At 44.0% G+C, this 21,287-nt stretch overlaps 1 protein-coding gene across 2 annotated transcripts; it reads right to left on the bottom strand.

Annotated features, from left to right (window-relative positions):
- Nucleotides 1-6,403: 6,403 nt before the first annotated feature.
- On the bottom strand, nt 6,404-16,579 carry LOC107397211 (zinc finger protein 235). 2 transcript variants are annotated; one of them, XM_070548137.1, is made up of 3 exons: nt 16,492-16,579; nt 16,106-16,201; nt 6,404-11,403 (listed from the first exon to the last, which is right to left on the bottom strand). In XM_070548137.1, the coding sequence occupies exons 2-3, from the start codon at nt 16,128-16,130 to the stop codon at nt 9,770-9,772; spliced, it is 1,659 nt and encodes a 552-aa protein (XP_070404238.1). In that variant the 5' UTR covers nt 16,131-16,201; nt 16,492-16,579; the 3' UTR covers nt 6,404-9,769. The 2 variants fall into 2 exon arrangements, with proteins under 2 accessions (XP_070404238.1, XP_070404239.1); XM_070548138.1 differs by having other exon boundaries at nt 6,404-11,400.
- Between the last annotated feature and the right edge of the window lie 4,708 nt (nt 16,580-21,287).

Below are 21,287 nucleotides of genomic sequence, written 5' to 3'. Positions count from 1 at the left end.
TGTGTGTGGTATTTATTTTAAATGCTTTTATTACGATTCTTAGTGGGCTTCCTAAACTTATTTTGGCGTGGCTTTTTCTGTCTTATTACTCATAGCAGCAAGTAAACATCACGTAAAACATTTCCTCGTGATTTCTGCGTGCTGCCGTTTACGTGTTTTATGATCACAGCAATTAACCAGCTAAGCTGTATTTAATTTTTAAGCAATGGTTGATCAATTGTCAGATCACTCATAAAAAGCACTTTGGATTGCTATTATCCGTCTCACCGAGACAGATCTCAGACAGATCCTGAGACGCTCCTGCCTGACATATTTATTTTATTCACGGGAAACAATCAAACTAGTGATTTCTCTTGGCGTTCAGTTTATACATTCAAACAGCACAGCACTCTATTTAAACTACTTACGTGTAAATCTTTGTTTTTTGTCCATCCATCCATCCATTTTCATCCGCTTATCCGGAGTCGGGTTGCGGGGGCAGTAGCGTCGAGAGTCCCAGACTTCCCTCTCCCCAGCCACCTGAGCCAGCTCCTCCGGGGGAATCCCAAGGGGTTCCCCGGCCAGGTCCCGTAAGAAGTCCGCTCCGACAGCTTCTGGCGTTTTTAAAAAGTATCCCAGGGGCACGGTAAGGGTCGGAGATGTTTAGTCTATTTAATTTCTGACTATATAAAATGAAAAGTGTGAAGTAAACTCCGACGAAGTAAAATCCAAGCCGATCCCGTTCACGTTCATGTTTACGATCCGTGCTTGTTTAGCTTCTTTTACCTGCCAATATGGCGTCTACTAACTGAGAGTCACGTGGGGTCCGGAGCTCTATAGGCATAAAAATAATTCTTGCGCACTTTGTGGTTTTTGTGTGATGTCATATTTTCTAAAATACGCACTGTTAAAGTCCTTTGAGCACAAAAAATGCACTTACAAAGATGGCCAGACACACACACACACACACATTTATTTGATCTGTGCCTACTAAGTGTTAAACCTAAATCACACACACACACACACACACACACACACACACACACACACACACACACACACACACACACACACACACACACTTCGTATGCCTGCTTGTGGTGTGATTCTGATGATCCAGACAGGTAGTCTGATACCTTGTAACAGCTGCTACTGTCACTGATGTAATAGTGTCACCCCAAGGCGGCAGCACTTGTCTATATAATCTGTTCTTCTTGTACGTCTGTAGGAATGTCTCCTGTGTGAACCGTATGTATGTCGATGGTGTGAACACAGAGTGTGTTCTGTTGAGTAACGTGCATTAAAGCCCATCTTCATTTGTTTCATGACCAAAATGAACTGGTTATTGAGAAAAGTAAAGAAAGTTGTCGCTCTTCTGATCTTTTCACACCACTCTGTGTTTTAAAAGTAGAGAAAGCTGATCTGACCTGAATGTTTCCAGTTTACAGAGTTGACTCTTCAGTCCAGAAGACAGCAGCGTCACTCCTGAGTCCTGCAGGTTGTTGGTACTCAGGTCCAGGTCTCTCAGAGTACTGGAGACGAGGACTGGGGACAAAATGGCTCTGGCCTTGAGTCTGAGGAGACAGTCTTTAAATATTCAGTCATTTGAAGTTCTTATAAAGTTCTATTTTTCTCGTCTACAACATGCTCTAACATGCTATCAAACACACCACACACACACACACACACACACACACACACACACACACAAATATTAACCAATAAATGGTCAACAGTTTGTGCTGTAAACACAAATAAGTCATTTCCATAGCACCTGTTTTACATAATGTACTTCTTCTCTTCTCCAGAGTTTGTTGGATTGTGTAGCAGGAATGCAAATAGGTCTCCAGTTAAGAAAAACCCATAAATTGCACAAGAAACAAAACTGCAGATGAAGCTTTTAAGCAGTTAACTTTGGCACAAATCAGAGAACCTTCATGCCGTTACACATCTTTGGGGGGCAGATCTGTGGTCCCTCACACTCTCTATTGGACGCTTTTATAGAGAAACCTTACATATACAAGCGCATGTACACACACAGCTGCTCACATGGTGCTCTCAAAAGTATGGGCTTGGGCACGTTCAACACATGTCTTAAGGCTGTCGTTGCCACTAAATGCACTATGAATTATTATCATGTGATTGTTTACTTAAACAATTCTGATTGTATATTTCTTCAAGTTGACGCAGCGATAGCTTGCTCCTGTTGTATTGTTGTGTGTCCCATTTTTTTCTATTCCTTCTCTTTCTACAGGTCTAGAAGCAGACTCTTGTTCATTATTGTTTATTTTTGTGGATAACCTTGTGCCATCTTAATACAGTCACATGAGGCTGTTCCTGGGGTTGGGAGTTTCTTCTGCTCGACACCTTCAGCATACTGCAAATGTCAAAAACGCCAGAAATGCACGGGGACATCAAGCTGCTTCGTTTTTGTTGTCTGGTTCAGAGACTCATCAAACATCTAAACAGTGTTCAGCTTTGTTGATGCAGTCTAGAAGCTGCTGCTTAAAAAAGGGTGTTAATCCAAACCCCAAAATATATTTCATTTTATCTTTTCCATAAGTGAACATGCTCAGTCATCCAGGTCATGGCAATCCAAAGGGTTCAAATAAGGCAACTGGACTTCTTTGGTCCAGTTGCCTTATTTGAACCCTTTGGAGAAACACAGCGTTCACAGAGTTCAGAGAGCTGTGGCTAACCGCAGTGTGTAAACACCAAATCACCTCAGCTCACTGCGTTGGTGTTACGACCCCTGGGTTTTACCACGGTTGGTCGTATTATTATGATAACTGTTTAGTCAGTGTTTTGCCCCCTGCTTTGGTAGTTTTCTGCCCATTGTTTTGTTTTCTTTTGGAGTGACAACCCAGATACAAGATTGCTGCCTCCATGCTGTTGTCCAGTAACCATGGAAACCACAATGAGCACCGGCAGCCTCATCACTAGTGGATCCTTCCACGGTTCTTCAGGCGGTAGCAATTGGACTAATCGTTTTCCCTGGATCTGGAAGGATAAAAGGCTGGAGGAACTTTCCCTCTGAGAGGTACTTGTAACCAAGTAGACTCCCTTTGGGCTGGTTTCAGGGTTTAGAATTTTGAACATCTTGAAAGAAAATAATACCGTAGCTTTTAAGAAGTCTCTCTTTAGGTTCGGTAATTACTCATAGTAAAAGGACTACAGTGGCCACTGTTTGAATGTGAGATTCTTTTGTGGTTAAGTTGCTGTATTATTATGTAGAAGGTGAAAGCCTCTTTAGGCTTTTGAAATAACCCTGAGTCTTTTAGTTAATCCATCCCACTTCTTTCTTTCTTTTGAACCATCCTGTTGGACACTAACCCCGGCTTTCCACAGGAGCCGTCAGCAGCACATTACTGCAGCAGCACGTCATAGCTGCTGATAGGAACCGCTGTGGTCAACATAACCTTTTCCACTGGAGCCGTCAGCAGCGCGAGTCGGCCGCGTCTCAGGAGCAGCATGTCGCGGCCTTTACGCGCCGGTTCTATTTTCTACGTGTGACGCCTCTGAAACGGGTCAAGTTTGACATTTTTGGGGAAGGAAAGACAGGAAATCGGACGCGAAAATGGAGAGAAGCTCCCGAGATTTTCAGAATAAAGAACGTACTGCCTTCCGGTTGCTTTACTTTAAAAAAGGTTACTAACTGTGCGGCCCCGTGAGAAGTTATCACCTAGCTAGTGGTCTCCTTTGTTTTTCAGGTCCGTATTGGCGATTATAAAACGGACAGAACATAAAACACAAACCTTTTGGAGCCATGTTGTAATTTTCTCCTGCTTGTTGTTGTGTTTACTGACGAAGTCACTCGTGTGACTTCGTGCTCTGTCGGTGACTGCTGCTCCCCTGCTGCTTCGCGTCTCGTGGGAAGGGCCAAGCAGCAGCTTACGCGAGCAAGACGTGCTGCTGCAGTAACGTGCTGCTGACGGCTCCTGTGGAAACCCGGGGTTAGGTCTGATAGGTATTCTTTTGTTGCTGCCAGTTAAAAGAACTGAGCCGTACCCCTTCTTTCCACCGCAGCCGTCAGCAGCACGTTACTGCAGCAGCACGTCTTGCTCGCGTAAGCTGCTGCTTGGCCCTTCCCACGAGACGCGAAGCAGCAGGGGAGCAGCTGTCACCGACAGAGCACGAAGTCACACGAGTGACTTCGTCAGTAAACACAACAACAAGCAGGAGAAAATTACAACATGGCTCCAAAAGGTTTGTGTTTTATGTTCTGTCCGTTTTATAATCGCCAATACGGACCTGAAAAACAAAGACCGCTAGCTAGGTGATAACTTCTCACGGGGCCACACAGTTAGTAACTTTTTTTAAGTAAAGCAACTGGAAGGCAGTACGTTCTTTATTCTGAAAATCTCGGGAGCTTCGCTTCGTTTCAGCGTCCCATTTCCTGTCTTTCCTTCCCCAAAAATGTCGAACTTGACCCGTTTCAGAGGCGTCGCGCGTAGAAAATAGAACCGGCGCGTAAAGGCCGCGACATGCTGCTCCTGAGACGCGGCCGACTCGCGCTGCTGACGGCTCCAGTGGAAAAGATTCTGTTGACCACAGCGGTTCCTATCAGCAGCTATGACGTGCTGCTGACGGCTCCCGTGGAAAGCCGGGGTTAGCCTCTTGATTTATTTTGTACTAACACTGGACTCTCTGGAAGCAGTTTCATGGGCTGTGTTAGTTTTTTTTTGCTGTTAGGATTTCCAGCCCTTGGTTTTGTGTTATCTTCTAATGTTTTAATAAATTTGTTTTCTTTACACAAGTTCCTTCTTGTCTCCCTGGTATCCCCTCCCTGAAGAAGGTAAAGCATAACAGTTGGTGTGCCCGCAAGCACCGCTTCGAGGTTGGATGTGGCAGGTGATGGTGCTGAAGTCTTTGCTGTGGACGTGGTCACATTGGGGTGTATTCACATGTCCTGCAGGTGCTTCAGCTGTCACCGGAGCTTTAGAACAAAAACAGGCAATTGATCACTGAGGAGGTTCCTGTTGGTGGTTCTGTGGCTAGCTCCATTCATGTGGGATTTTATTATTTTTCAAACATCTTTTTTTAATACAAACTTATTTTATAAACACCAATAACCAAATTAAAGATTTTACATTGATTTGATAATTGAATACTTTTTAAGGGTCTTAATTTTCCAAGAGCAAGTCACCCCCTACCAGAGTCTTATTCCCCTTCCACTTCATGTTTGAAAAATGCAACAAATGCAGTTGCCTGGCAGACCAAGAGGGCGGAGCTGCCAACAAACACACACAGGCTCACAATGACAATGGCCGTGTTCGAGATAAGCCAGTTCTGCGCAGATTAGATCACCGGTGATCGGCGCGCAGTGCTTGCCGGTCCGACTTGACGCCGGCTTGCTCTGACGTCATGCATACGTAGGAAACGATAACCTCGTGAGATCAAGGCGGCTGCAGATTTTGGAGCAAGGCGCTGCAGTTGCTCTCCACCGGCTGCAAAACCTAGAGCATGACGGGAAACGCCTGGCTCTCACCAGATCGAAGATCTGATTGGTTCACATTTTGATCCAAACATCCAGTGGTTGAATGCAAAATGTTAGTTGGTCACATGTATTCTGTAAATCATGTAACGTTGAAGATGACAACTATATGGGCCATAAACAGGAATGTGATTTGAGTTCTTCGGTCACATTTCCTATGAGCACACTAAAGCTACAGCTGATAACCTTTACTTATTATTACAGTCAGGTCTCAATATATGATATCCACAAGCACGTGAGGACGTGTTTCAGCTGCTAACAGGCACCAGAATTAAAATAATTAAAAAAGCATGAACTCTAACGCGATATCTCCATCCGTCGTCACCCGCGAGCTACACATGTAGAGAAATCTGTCCGACTTAAACGACTTTCAGCCGTGCCACGCCCCCTGCTGCTTCCGTCCGCTCTTGTCTGTTTTCAGGGCGGGGCGCAGCTCAACTCGAACAAGGCCATTGTGACATCATAATGTACCAGCTAACATCATGGTGTACATCTTAGCCAATAGCAGTGGCAGATTAAAATTCAAATGCAGTGTAGTTTTTACCAGACGACGGCGCAACACTGACAGTTTTAGGCACAATATTTATATTTTAACTAAGATGCACTAAAGTGCCAAATTATTGACTACACGTGTCTGCAGCACAATTAGACACTCATTTATATCGTTTATCAGCAAAAATAAAGTTGATTTGGGAGTGACTTGCTCTTTAAATCCATTTAAAAACATTTAGGACTTTTCAATACCCCATGGATACCCTGAAATAACCAAAAACACAAGTCAATACTGACATAAGTCACACTGTTCAAATGTGGTAGAACTTTATCTAAATGAGGTCTATTGACCAGGCATTCAAAAAAAAGTGTAACACTTGAATCATCTACATCCTGCTGTAACTGGTCTGCAGTGACAAGGAGGGACAAAGAAATGTGTAGCTTTGCACCGACTGGGTCTTTATTTTATTCAGACATGAAAACAGGTCAAGGGTGAAAAAGGTGAGAAGGATAGATGTTAGCAGTGACCTGGTGCACTTACAGGCCAGTATGAATGTATAATAAAGAATCTATTTACACTCACATTAGGCATTATAAGAATAAAGACCAAGTTCTATATACCTCTTGACATATGACATTACAGGCCCAAGCCCCACCCCCCAGCTTCTGGCTAGAGCAAGAAGATGGCAAATCCCTGTTGACCACAGTTGTGTAAAGTGCACTAAATAGCAACTAAATGAAATAATCAGCATGGTTAACAGATGCAGTGCTGTATGCCGCACAAGTAGATGAAAGGACAGTAACGTACAATTTTACAGGTTTTAGCTAATAAGTTATGCCGAAGACAATAGCCATGTAGAAAGCTCAAGAGGATGATCCATCCACATCGTGGGAGCCAAAGTCTCATGAGAGAATAAAAAATGATCTTCCCTGCATGTCCAGACACAATCAAGATATAGCCACCTTTTTGTTTATACCCAGTTTTATTTTCATTTGACCTATTTACACAAAATGTGTTCTATAAATTATATAAAAAATGCAAATGTGCAAAGACTACAACACCTACACATTTCAAAACTGGACAAGATGAGTCTAGACTATTATCAGGTTCCAAAAATCATAGTTTGTGATTTACTGGTAAAGAGAAAAAATGTAAGCAAGTTTGGTTGTGAGTAGTACAACAGGCCTCTGCCCTCTTGCCATGATTGGATAGGAATCCAAGACTCGTGATTAGGGTTGTCACTGTAACCGGTGTAGCAGTATACCCCGGTGAAAAAGTTGACAATAATAATAACCGTCTTGTTTTAAAATATATATATCTCGGTAGGTTTACCGTGGCTGCGGTGTAGGTGCGGTGACCCTTACCAGCCACCGTATCTGTTGAAGTTGCTGGCGGCACATGCGCACTTTGTTGTTTACAACCAAAACTTTCTTGAAGCTAAAGCTGAAATAATGGCCAAAGGAGGAGACGGCAGCGCTCAGGAGGACATTTTTTATCCCTCAAAGAAGACAAAGTGGGAAGTACGGGCATTTTTTGGAAATTTGTAGAATGCCGAGGGACAGTTGATAGAAGACGGCTATCCTGTTTGCAGCATGTGCAGAAAAAGTGTCTGTGAAAGGCAGCAACGCTTCAAATCTCATGACACACCTGCGTGACCATCACCCACAACTCTACAGTCAACGCAAGGCAAGCTAACGTTAGCATTTTAGCTAAAATGTGTGATCCGAGGATTTGGGTTGAGGGAGAATGCAACGAGTCGCTATATAAAGCAGCCGCAGCGCCACTACCTGCATATGAAGCGTGTCGCGTACACCCCCATGTTGAAATGACGCTATGCATTACGGGGCTCCCAGGGACAGATAAGAGTTGGTCTCTCTCCGAGAATAATTATGAATTTAACAACAATTACTGCCTGATGACATTTTCCCACATCTGCAAAGCTCACTGGAAGGACACAAACCGAGGACAACATTTTCCTGATATAGGGTTTATTACTCAAGTAAGGGTAAAAAAGTATCTGATTAGAAGGCTACTTGAGTACTGAGTATCATCTGATCTAATATTTTTAAATGATGACATCAAACAGACAAAAAATAAGAAGTTATGGGCAAATATTGGCATTTTAAAGACTAAAGGGAAAAAATGTAAACAAATAAACAACAAAATTACAAAATAACACATTTTAGGCAAAATTTAGACACAAACTGAGGACAATATTTTCCTGATATACAGGTAGGGCTGCTCAATTAATCGAATTTTAATCACGATTACGATCTGAGTTTTGAACGATTTTAAAAAACAAAACAAGCCGATTATTTGCTCCTCCCACTTGCGCTGCCCTGAGTTGCAAATGAAGCGCTCCTCCCACAGTGTTGCCAATTTAGCGACTTTGACGCTATTTCTAGTAGCTTTTCAGACCCCCTTCTTGACTTTTTAAATCTTAAAAGTACCTAACGAACACCTCAGAAAAATCTCTGGTAACCCTTAGCTACTTTCTGGATAACTGTCATCGACATTTCCTGCAGGTTAGCAAAACACTCCGCCTGCACTCCGGACCGTTCTTCAGGACATTAGGAAAGGGAATGATGTAGTGATGTGTCAGTCGCTAAAGAAACAGCTCTCAGAGCCGGTTCCCTGTTGGATTAACCAGAGTGAGTGACACACACACCACACCTGTGGACTCCTGAGCCGCTAAAAACGGCTAAATGTGCGCGTGCGGCGTGCTAAACATACGTGCAGCTTGGCCCGATTGCTGTGAGCCCGGGTTGGGGGTGCAGCTGTGGTTGGGACAATTATTACATTAACTGATGGGCCTGTAAATAAATAGTTTATAAATAAGGTAGAAATAGATAGAAGTAAGTTCCTCATGCTGATAAATAATAACTAATCTCTCTGAGGACACGGTGCTAGTGTATTCTCCTACAGCACCTTGACACGACTAAATAAATGTTATGCAACATTTTGTGAACATCAATTTATTTGCATTTATTTGTTATAAATGCCACTGTATAATTCTTGCTGTCAGTATGTGCAAGACATTGGTATTTGGGTCTGTACTGGTTAGACTTAAATGAGTTAAACCAAGGTCTATGCCCTTGGGTCATAGACTATGAGCTATAAGTATATTGGTCTTTTTATACTGGGAATCAGGAGTTATTTTAGCGATCATCTTGTTTCTTATTTATTTTTGTCCTGATTGTGCCCTGAGCAATTTTATGACTGAATAAAAACAAATAAAATCAACATAAATAGAAAAATCGTCCTAAATAATCGTGATCTCAATTTCAGTCACCATAATCGTGATTATTATTTTTGCCATAATCGGGCAGCCCTATATACAGGCTTTACTTAGTTGTATGAAAATGTAACACGTTTAAAAAAATACTGCGATAATACCGAAAACCGTGGTAATTTTGGTGACAGTAACCGTGAGGTTAAATTTTCACACCGTGACAACCCTACTCGTGGTTGGCTGGTGAGACAAAGCCCGTCATTGGTTCTTTGGGAAAGAAGCTAGAATTGGGACAACATGTTTTTTACTTGTTGACTTAGGTTTTGTAACTGTAAAGTAAGATGTGTGTTTTGAGAGTTGTGAGTTGAAACTTGTACATTGACCCTTTTTCTTCAAGTTACAAAACGAAAGATTCATGTTACGTACCAAAAGTTACGTGTTACTAAACAAAAGTTGTGTTACAAAACGAGAATTACGTGTCACAAAATGGAACCAGAATTACAGTTACTAAACATGATACGGTAGAAGTTACATGTAATATTGTCCCAATCCTAGTTTCATACTTTTGTAGTTAAATTAGTACTGTTAGTCCTGTATGGACACTCATGTGGCTGTTTAAGTTTGATTTACGACTAAATGTTTGTCCACAAAGCTCACATACATAAGGTTTCTGTCCTGTATGGACTTTCATGTGTCTGTTTAAATCTGTCTTTTGTCCAAATCTTTGTCCACAGAGCTCACAAGCATAAGGCTTCTGTCCTGTGTGGACTCTCATGTGTTGGTTTACATGCGTCTTTTGTCGAAATCTTTGTCCACAGAGCTCACAAGCATAAGGCTTCTGTTCTGTATGGACTCTCATGTGTCTGTTTAAATCTGACATTTGTCCAAATCTTTGTCCACAGAGCTCACAAGCATAAGGCTTCTGTCCTGTGTGGACTCTTATGTGTCTGTTTAAATCTCTCTTTTGTTTAAATCTTCGGTCACAGTGCTCACAAGCGTAAGGCTTCTGTTCTGTGTGGACTCCCATGTGTCTGTTTAAATCTGTCTTTTGTCCAAACATTTGTCCACAAAGCTCACAAGCATAGGGCTTCTGTCCTGTGTGGATTCTCATGTGTTTGTTTAAATGTGTCTTTTGGCTAAATCTTTTTTCACAAAACTCACAGGCAAAAGGCTTCTGTCCTGTGTGGACTCTCATGTGAACTTCCAAATTTGATTTACGACTTAATCTTTGTCCACAGAGCTCGCAAGCATAAGACTTCTGCCCTGTGTGGACTCTTGTGTGACTTTTTAAAATTGACTGTTGACTAAATCTTTGTCCACAGAACTCACACGCATAAGGTTTCTGTCCTGTGTGGACTCTCATGTGAACTTTTAAATTTGACTTACGACTAAACTTTTGTTTACAAAGTTCACAGTGAAAAGGTTTCTGTCCTGTGTGGACTCTCATGTGTCTTTTTAAATGTGTCTTTTGTCTAAAACTTTGTCCCCAGAACTCACAGGCAAAGGGCTTCACTCCCGTGTGGACACTCATGTGTCTGTTTAAATTTGATTTCTTACTAAATCTTTGTCCACAGTTGTCACAATTAAACAATTTTAGTTCTGTCTGAACTTTTCTGCATGAATCAACATGACCTGTGACTCTCAAATGTTTATGGAGAGACCGCTTTTCGAGAAATTGTTTGCCACACTCAGAGCAGCTAAAGGATTTGTTGTCAGTCTTAACATCTGACTCAAACTCCCTGGTCTCATTCCAGTACATGTCTCTGCCTCCAGTTTCAGGCCTAGAGTCAAGATTTAAATCCACATCCTCTTCATTATCTCCACTAACTTCCACTTCTGAAGAATTAGATGTATGTTTATGAGGGTTCAGATCTGGGTTCCTGATAGTTTCTGATCCTCCACCAGTTTCTGCTGTCATCTGGTCAGCCGAGCTGCTGGTTGGAACATCTCTGTCTTCTGTTTGCTGCTGATGAAGCTGTGATAACAGAGGTTTATCTTCACCCTCACTCTTTACAGAAGCTACAGCACATGGAAACCTGGCAGTATCAGTCTCCTCCTTTAAATGGAGCTGCTCTCCCTTCAGACTTGTCCAGAGTTCTTCCTCTTCCTCCTTTATGTCGAGGTAATTTGGGTCCTTCTGGTCCACAGCAGCACTCCATTCTTCAGGTGCTTCGTCTTTAACCAGCACCATCAACTGAACATCTGCTGGAAACAAGGCAAGACATAATATGAAATGGTCTTATCATCAATGTCATACCAGTCCCTCTGACCACGACCACCACCAACAGGCATAGCAGGTTAAGTGTCTTGGGTTTGACTTCCTGCCAGAATTGAGGCGGCTCACTCATGGTGTAACATCTGGGCTGCGTTCAATGGCCGAGAGGGAGCGGTAGAAACACTTTACCGGACAGGGAATAACTCGGGCTGCCACCTTACCATGGTGGAGGGGTTTGAGTGTCTCAATGATCCTAGGAGCCAAGTTGTCTGAGGCTTTCTGCCTCTGGTAGGGCCACCCATTGCAAACAGGTCCTAGGTGAGGGATCAGACAAAGAGCAGCCTGAAGACCTCTTATGATGAATTATATAAATGGAAACCGTGTTCCCTCGCCCGGACGTGGGTCACCGGGGCCCCCCTCTGGAGCCAGACCTGGAGGTGGGGCATGCTGGCGAGCACCTGGTGGCCAGGCTTTCACCCATGGAGCCCGGCCGGGCACAGCCTGAAGAGGAAACGTGGGTCCCCCTTCCCATGGGCTCACCACTCACGGGAGGGGCCAAAGGGGTCGGGTGCAGTGTGTGACGGGTGGTAGTCGAGGGCAGGGCCTTGGCGGTCTGATCCTCGGCTACAGAAGCTGGCTCTTGGCACATGGAATGTCACCTCTCTGGTGGGGAAGGAGCCTGAGTTGGTGTGTGAGGTTGAGAGGTTCTGACTAGATATAGTCGGACTCACCTCAATGCATGGCTCTGGCTCTGGAACCAGTTTCCTTGAGAGGGGTTGGACTTTCTACCACTCTGGAGTTGCTCCCACTGAGGGGCGCCGAGCAGGGGTGGGTATACTAGTTGCTCCCCCATCTTGGTGCCTGTACGTTGGGGTTTACCCCAGTGAATGAGAGGGTAGTATCTCTCCGCCTACGTGTGGGGGGATGTGGTCTGTGCTTATGCACCAAACTACAGTTCAGGCTACCCACCCTTTTTGAAGACCTTGGAGAGGGTGCTGGAAAGCGCTCCTTCCAGTGACTCCCTCGTTCTGCTGGGGGACTTTAACGCTCACGTGGGCAACGTCAGTGAGACCTGGAGAGGTGTGGTTGGGAGGAATGGCCCCCCTGATCTGAATTTGAGTGGTATTTTGTAATTGGACTTCTGTGCCAGTCATGGATTGTCCATAATCAACACCATGCTCAGACATAAAGGTGCCCATATGTGCTCTTGGCGCCAGGATACCTTAGGCTGCAGCTCGATGATCGACTTTGTTGTTGTTTCATCTGACCTGCGGCCGCATGTCTTGGGCACTCGGGTGAAGAGAGGGGCGGAGCTGTCAACTGACCACTACCTGGTGGTGAGTTGGCTCATATGGTGGGGGAGGATGCCGCTCAGACCAGGCAGGCCCAAACGTATCGCGAGGGTCTGCTGGGAATGTCTGGCAGAGTCTCCTGTCAGAAGGAGCTTCAATTCCCACCTCCGACAGAACTTCCAAAATGTTCCGGGGGAGGCGGGGGACATTGGGTCTGAATAGACCCTGTTCCGTGCCTCCATTGTTGAGGCGGCCGACCGGAGCTGTGGTCGCAGGATCGTCGGTGCCTGTCGTGGTGGCAACCCCCGAACCCGCTGGTGGACACAGGCGGTTAGGCATGCTGTCAAGCTGAAGAAAGAGTCCTATCAGGCCTTTTTTGCCTGTGGGACTCCAGAGGCAGCTGACGGGTACCGGCAATCCAAGCGGAACGTGGCTCGGGTGTTCGTCAAGGCAAAAACCCGGGCATGGGAGGAGTTCGGTGAGACCATGGAACAAGACTTCCGTAGGGCTTTGAGGAGATTCTGGTCCACCATCCGGCGCCTCTGGGGTGAAAGCAGGGCGCTACCAACACTATCTATAGTGGGGACGGAGCGCTGCTGACCTCTACTCAGGATGTTGTGTATCGGTGGGCAGAATACTTCGAAGACCTCCTCAATCCCACCGACATGTATTTCAGTGAAGAAGCAGAGTCTGGGGACTTTGGGTTTGGCCTCTCAAATCTCTGGTGCTGAGGTCACTGAGGTGGTTAAAAAGCTCCTCTGTGGCAAGGCTCCAGGGGTGGATGAGATCCGCCCGGAGTTCCTTAAGGCTCTGGATGTTGTGGGGCTGTGTTGGCTGATGCGGCTATGCAATATCGCGTGGACATCGGGGGCAGTCCCACTGGACTGGCAGACCTGGGTGGTGGTCCCCATATTTAAAAAGGGGGATCGCAGGGTGTGTTCCAACTACAGGGGGATCACACTCCTGAGCCTCCCTGGTAAGGTCTATTCAGGGGTTCTGGAGAGGAGGGTCCGTCAGATTGTTGAACCTCAGATTCAGGAGGAGCAATGTGGTTTTCGTCCTGGCCATGGAACACTGGACCAGCTCTATACCCTTAGGAGGATCCTGGAGGGTGCGTGGAAATTTGTCCAACCAGTCTACATGTGTTTTGTGGATTTGGAGAAGGCGTTTGACCGCGTCTCTTGGGGGGCCCTGTGGGGGGTACTCCGGGAGTATGGGGTACCAGGCCCTCTGATACGGGCTGTTAGGTCCCTGTATGACCGGTGTCAGAGCTTGGTCCGCATTGCCGGCAGTAAGTCAGGCTCGTTCCCATTGAGAGTTTGACTGGCCAGGGAACGCCTTGGGGATTCCCCTGGGGGAGCTGGCTCAAGTGGCTGGGGAGAGCGAAGTCTGGGCCTCTCGCCTTAGGCTACTGCCCCGCGACCCAGCTCCGGATAAGCGGATGAAAATGGATGGATGGAATAACTCGCAACCACTCCGGTTCTGGGGAAACCCACAGTGTCTGTCCTTTAATAAACACACACTCTTCAACAACCATATGATGCATGGTTGAACGGCTGCTATTCTAGTCATACATGAAACAAGCAGAGTTCATACAACCCATAATTACTGGAGTTAGGGAGAGAAAGTTCAGTCCAAGTCCATCAGCAGCACGCTTCTCCCACGTTCAGCAAGCGCGGGCAGGTAGCGGCGCATACTGTGACATTATCAACAAAAGCAACTTCGGCTGTCTTAGAGAGACCACACACTTACAGCTGTTACAATGGCTCACCAAAAAAATTTGAGCAGACGCCGAAATGATCGCTGCACGTGTGAAAATAAGTCCAGGACTACAAAAGCGCATCACGAAAGTGAAATAATTGAACCAGACATGGAGAAAACTGAGGGAAAATGGCTTTAAGTTCAGCAAACTTAAAATCGTTCCTTTAAGAGGAAAGAACCACCATAAATCTGACCATTTGGTAAGTAGCAGCTACACTAGAGGAGAAGAGATTATGTGGTGACGTATATATGCGACATGTCGATATCTAATTTGTAGTCATGCTAACTGCTAGGGCTGTAGCGAAGCCTTGATGACGTCGACGGCTCGATTCTAAAAATTTGTCGACGTCAGATCCGGTAGTCGACGCACCACTCCCACTTGTTGCATCCCCAGGAGTTTGTAAATAGAGGAGGAATCTGCCTGTTTTTCCTCTAGTTCGCCCTCTTCTCCGCCTTCACTAACATCTCCACCAAATACCGAAGACCCGGAACAATGTCCGTCCGCTACTAGATTCCTTTCCTGTTTTGCCCGCTTTTGTCTCCAGGCAACGGATAACAACTTCCGGGGTCAGATGCACTGCTCCGTCTCTATCGTAGATGTAGAAAATCACCGGGAGCGTTTTTCCCTTCATAAAGGAGCTTCTTTCAGACATTAGGAGAGCTGTTTTGGTGGTAGCAGTCTCTCCCTGCTGGTCTGTTTACTGCTGGGTATTTTTGGTTTATTTAAACTTGGTAACTTGAACGTAACGTTGGTAAAGCTACTGTTAGCATCTTCGCTAACAGCTTCTTGCATTTGGATAAGCTGTTACGTTTTGGTTTAGAGTTCATCTTTTTTGTGGTGCAGATCTCCCTTTTATTACATTTAGAGTGTTGTGGGTTTTCAGTTTAGTTTAAAATATCACCATGAGTTTGGTTTAACCACCCAGTTTAGAGTTTGGACCTTTGGAGATCCTTATTTTGGTCCAGAACCCAGTAATTTTTGCCCAGTGGGACATCCCTAGTTATTTGTACTTTTGTTTTAATTCCCCACAGGCAAGATTTATGATTTTTTTGTAGTTGTAAATAAACCTGATCATCATTTTAACTTTTAAATCCCATGTTATTGTCCCTTCCTTTTTTCACATGAGCCAAACTCCCCAGGAAGCGTCGCAACACCACTCGCCTCACGCACATAAGTGACCAAAACAAAGCAGCATGGAGACACTCCATCTCCAACCACCTCTCAGGCAGCAGCCTGCACTCCCAAGTTCTATATGTCATCAGAACATAACCAACTGGCAGGGGTGAGGCGGTGCTCACTCCTCACCCCTGCCATGTGGACCCAAGGGATAAACCATCAACACTGCTCAATGGTCAACTTTCCTCACGGGGTCACACCCATTAGGACAGTGGGAGAGCTATTTCACAGAGGCCTGAGTTACTGGGACAACAACAAGTGCTGCTTTGAAAGTAGCCCAACCTACCAAAATTATTTGCCTTTAAGAAATTTGCACATTTTGTTGTATGATTTGTTAGAATTGTCTAAATGAACGCACAGCAATTTAGAAACAAGTTGTTTTGTGTTTGTTAAGGGCCTGTCTAGGGACACACACACACACACACACACACACACACACACACACACACACACACACACTACCTGTATTGATCCTGTCCAGATCCATGTGGAGCAAACACGATGACTCAGCCACAGCTGACCGATCCTCAAGTGTTATTTAGCATGTTTAGCTAACAGCTGCAATAGAAACAAAGCAGGAGAGTTGATGAAGAAAACAAGCAGCTGCTGCAGCTTTACCATAACACCAGACTAGCTTTGAAATGTTCTACAGATATTACTGGAGTATTTTATTATGAGACGCGTCCGAAGCAGAGGACGGATGGGTTTGTAGCTGGTAGACTACCTTACTACGGTACCGGAGAGGTTTCTTGTGTCTCAACCTCAGACTAACGTTTAAAGCAGCTTTTTGTTACACTCACATTGTCTGTAAAACCAAACATTTACATTTAAATCCAACCAGAACATACCAACAGCTTCTTCTCAAGGTCCGGTGCAGAATGACAGTGGCGCATGCGCAGTGTTGTGGACTTCGTTGTGGTTTTAAGACGGTTAGGAAACAACTTTAGGTGCATTATCGCCACCTACCGATCTGGAATGTGGTCAGAAAAAGGCGGCAGTACAGTTTACTTACTATTTATTAGAGCTTTATGCCCCAAAACACACAAACAACTAAGGAGAAAACGGCATTATAACTCATTAATGTGAACTCAGAGATAGACAGACATAGAGATAGATAGATAGATAGATAGATAGATAGATAGATAGATAGATAGATAGATAGATAGATAGATAGATAGATAGATAGATAGATAGATAGATAGATAGATAGATAGATAGATAGATAGATAGATAGATAGATAGATAGATAGATAGATAGATAGATAGATAGATAGATAGCATGGGCAGCTCCAGGAAATTTTACCAGCAGTTGCTGTACAGTTGCTCGGTCAGTGTTTGGGGTTGCTGTCCCCTGTCGGCGCTTATTGGGGGTGGGGGTGGGTGGGGGGGGGGTGGGGGGGTTGCTACAACATGAAATTCCAGGGCAACAAAATGAAGTACAGAAAAAGGTGAACATTTTTATCAAACGTGAAACATCAAACATTTTTCTTTGTTTTCTTGTTTTTATTTAACAATTTTCCTGCCCTGTCTGTCTCTCATCTTCCTGTATGTTCTCTAAACTCTCCAGAAAAACTGCTGCTTGGATTCTTACTTTTTAACCTTATAAGTTACTTTTGAGCAGATCAAAGGGATCTCCTGACCGCAAAGCGGAGCGCACGTTTCGATGCTGCGTCAGTGAGGTGAAATCAGCACAGCACATGATGAGCGAGTGCGTCAGGCACGATTAAACGACAGTACCAGAGGATATAAACGGACATGAACGGTCATGTGTTAATTATAGTTTTTTGGTTGCGCCACTTTGAGAATGTGCCGTGCGCAGAACGCAGCTGCCTGGAGCGCTCCCCCATAATTTGATCCCTGCTTCTGGATGAAACACCGGACATTATCATGAATACAAGAACCAACCCCCCCACCCCTCCGGACAGAGAGTGAAAAGTTGACATGTACGGCCTCCTGGTTTGATGCCAGCTCCGGCTTTATCCTCGCAGTTTATGGAAGATTTCAACACGAAACGGGAGACTGTCTTAAATGCGAGACAGAGCTGGTCATGCTACTCTCCAGGCCAGCGCATGTTGGCACGGTGCGCACGCGAGGTGTGGGGTGGTGGTGGTGGGGGTGCGTTCAAGATTTGGGGTTGCTGAGCAGTTGCTTAGCCCAATCTTGGGGTTGTTTAGCAACCCCTAGCTACCGCCTGGTGCCGCCCATGATTGATAGATAGATAGATAGATAGATAGATAGATAGATAGATAGATAGATAGATAGATAGATAGATAGATAGATAGATAGATAGATAGATAGATAGATAGATAGATAGATAGATAGATAGATAGATAGATAGATAGATAGATAGATAGATAGATAGAGAGAGAGAGAGAGAGAGAGAGAGATAGATAGAGAGAGAGAGAGAGATAGATAGATAGATAGATAGATAGAGAGATAGATAGATAGATAGATAGATAGATAGAGAGATAGAGAGATAGAGAGAGAGAGAGATAGATAGATAGATAGATAGATAGATAGATAGACAGACAGACTTTTGACTTTGACTTAAATTATTTATTTTTCTTTACAAATCAACAATCAGCGTTAATGACTGTAACTTGTTTTCCACTAATAAAATCAGGAAAACTGATAAACCAGATTAGAAGTTGATCTTTAGGGAGCCCTGCCCATCCAGCAGACAGAGCACCTGCCCAATCCCCCACACCGCTCTAAAGAAGTCCAGGTTCCCAAAAAGTTCATAAAAAGCGTGTCCGATCTTCAAGCGAGCTTCCACCAGGCCCTTCAGGCTCCGCTCAGCATCAGTCCAGCTCTGTCCCAGCATCTGGTTTTTCCTGGTTTTCCAGATGGCTAGTTTTGCACATGCAAATAAAAAGTTAATCAACAATATTGTCCGTTTTTTCTGACACTGTACTTGGGCCTGAAAACAAATATGGGTAGGTTAAAAGCCTCCCCCAGTGCACTAACCCACCGTTCTAAAACCTTAAACATCCCTGATAACCTAGAACATGCTACCACCAGATGCTCTACGGTCTCAGTTTGGTTACAAAAGGGACATCCCTCACCGGTGCTTGGATCAAAGCGGGCTCTGTGTCTGTTCGTAGCTAAAGCTCCATGTATGATCCTCCACTGGAGGTCTGCCATCCTTTTTTCCACTGGAGACTTATACAAACTCCTCCAGCTGCCCCCAGGGGCATCGTCCGCAGCAAACACCTGAGTCCACCTCGACTCCTAATAAGGAGCGCCTATTGATAAACGTCACACAAGTTTGATAGATCTGTTTCTTCCCACAAGAAGGGAAGGAGCCCAACACTGGAGTGTTGGGGTTCAGCAGTGATCCACTCTCCTCCTGCCATCCCTCACCAGCTGCTTTAACCTCCAGAGACGGCAAAACATGCTCACTGTCATCATCCCATTGGTCAGATAGAGTACAAGACTCAATGAAGGCTCTCTGCGACACAGACAAGGACCTCCGTACCTCCTCCACCACTCTCTCCATCACTCTGGTGGACCTCACATCCACCCGCTCACCAAGGGTTCCAGCTGGGATCTTCCATAAGTGACCAAACTTTACAATCCCAGCATCGGTGAACTCCACTTTCAATGCAGACGAAGTTAAGATGCCAGCTCGAGAGAAGAAGTCATTGTCAAACAAGGGTTCTTGTAGCAACCATGTCCCGTGTCAGACGTTCTGGAAACTGGAAACCAGGAGTTGAGTAGCATTACTGCTGATGAATGTACCATTTTGGGCGGAGACTAGAACTGTTGTAATGATTTTACTTTAGATAGATCTGGGGAGGAACCACATCTTCAGTATTCTACTCTTTTGTCAAAAATCCTAACAAAAACAGACATATTGGATGTGTGGAGATTAAAGAATCCATCAAGTAGGGAATACACATGGGTCAAAAGGTCAGGTGGAAGAGTTAGTGCTGCTAGATTAGACAGATTTTATGTCTCTGGTACTTTTCTCTCTAGAGTAATGGACTGTCAAATAGTCCCAGCTATTTTCACAGGACAGAAAGAAAAAAGAAAAAGATAAAGAAAAAAAGAAAAAAAGAAAGGAAGAAAGAAAAAAGAAAAAAGAAAGAAAAAAGAAAAAAGACGAAAAAAGAAGAAACAGAAAGAAAGAGAAAAAAAGAAAGAAAGAAAAAAAGAAAGAAAGAAAAAAAGAAAGAAAGAAAAAAGCAAAAAGCAAAAAGAAAGAAAGAAAAAAGAAGAAAAAAGAAAGAAAAAAGAAGAAAAAAAAGAAAAAAGAAAGAAAGAAAAAAGAAAAAGAAAGAAAGAAAGAACGACAAAAGAAAAAAGAAAGAATGAAAAAAGGAAATAGAAAAAAAGATAAAAAGAAAGAAAGAAACTGTAGATCATCTTCTCCCTGTGAGAGGAGACAGGTGAGGAGTCATCAGCTCAGCAGCATCACTCACAACAAGGAAGATCTGAGTCTGATTCTGATTATTCTGCTGTCTTTTATGTAAACACTTTAATTGATTGAATCTCAAATCTTTTCTGGCACGATTTTAGGTCTAAGATCAAAACCAAAGCAGTCTCCTGGATCGGAGGTAAAACAAACAAGTGTAACGTGTGGCAACGATGTGACAGTGTGAGCGTCCTGTCACAGTGTCCCGGTTGATCATGCGCCCTGACTACTTGGCCAAGGGGATGTCCCTTTGGCTGACTGGTTAGCGAGCATAACTCTCACCCGGGATTCTGGGGATCGAATCCCGCCTGGGCCCTCGCTTCTCCACCTTGCCACAAACGTACCAAAAGGCCAAGTATTTCCATCACAATGACCAGAGGTTAACTGTCTGGTCTCTAATCCAGAAAGGAACTGCAACAAACTTGTTACTGAATAAGGGAACCATAATAAGTGATTTTCCTAGCTCACTTATCTTTGCTGGAAGTCAAGGCTCATGCCGAAGACGAGACTTTCTGCACTTTCACTCTGAATAAAGTTTATTCCCCTGGCTGACAGAAATAACTTTTTAAAACTGTAGAATTGCATAAATCCCACATATTCGTCTCCTGTTGAATGAACAACTTGTTTAAATCCAAAGTGTACGAATAACGTGTGCATTTATGTGTTAAAATGAATAGTTTTCTTGCATTGAGTCATTCCTGATCTGAAGCTACACCAGATCCGTAATTGTGGATCTACCAGTGTGAACACAATAATAACAAAAATATTACTAATGTTTAACATTTTTCACTCCACACAAACATTATGACGTTTTTACTTCACATAAAGAGTTGCTAATGCAATGTATCAATTTTTTTACAGGAGGTCTATTGTTGGGGGAATTAATAAATATAAATGTTTTCAAATCCCTTACTCCATTAAAAGTAATGCTGAAATGATTTTAGAGCATTTCTACTCTTTTGTCATTTTTTGTGCAGTTGACTCCCAAGTACAAGGGAGATTTATTTTTATTTTATTTATTTATTTATTGAGAACCTCATTAGCTCACACCATAGTGTGGAGCTATTCTTCCTGAGGTCTCTTTCAATTTCATTACAAATATTTTACAAAACACCCCCATCCCCACACACACACCCAACAACAACAAACTCCAGGAGCTCATTATAATCATACCAGCTCAATTGCTATAATGATATAGATAAGGACAACTTAAGGTTCCCAACGAAA

The sequence above is a fragment of the Nothobranchius furzeri genome, chromosome 2, assembly GCF_043380555.1.
Source record: "Nothobranchius furzeri strain GRZ-AD chromosome 2, NfurGRZ-RIMD1, whole genome shotgun sequence".
Lineage (NCBI taxonomy): Eukaryota > Metazoa > Chordata > Actinopteri > Cyprinodontiformes > Nothobranchiidae > Nothobranchius > Nothobranchius furzeri.
This window is presented reverse-complemented; position numbering and strand designations above follow the sequence as displayed.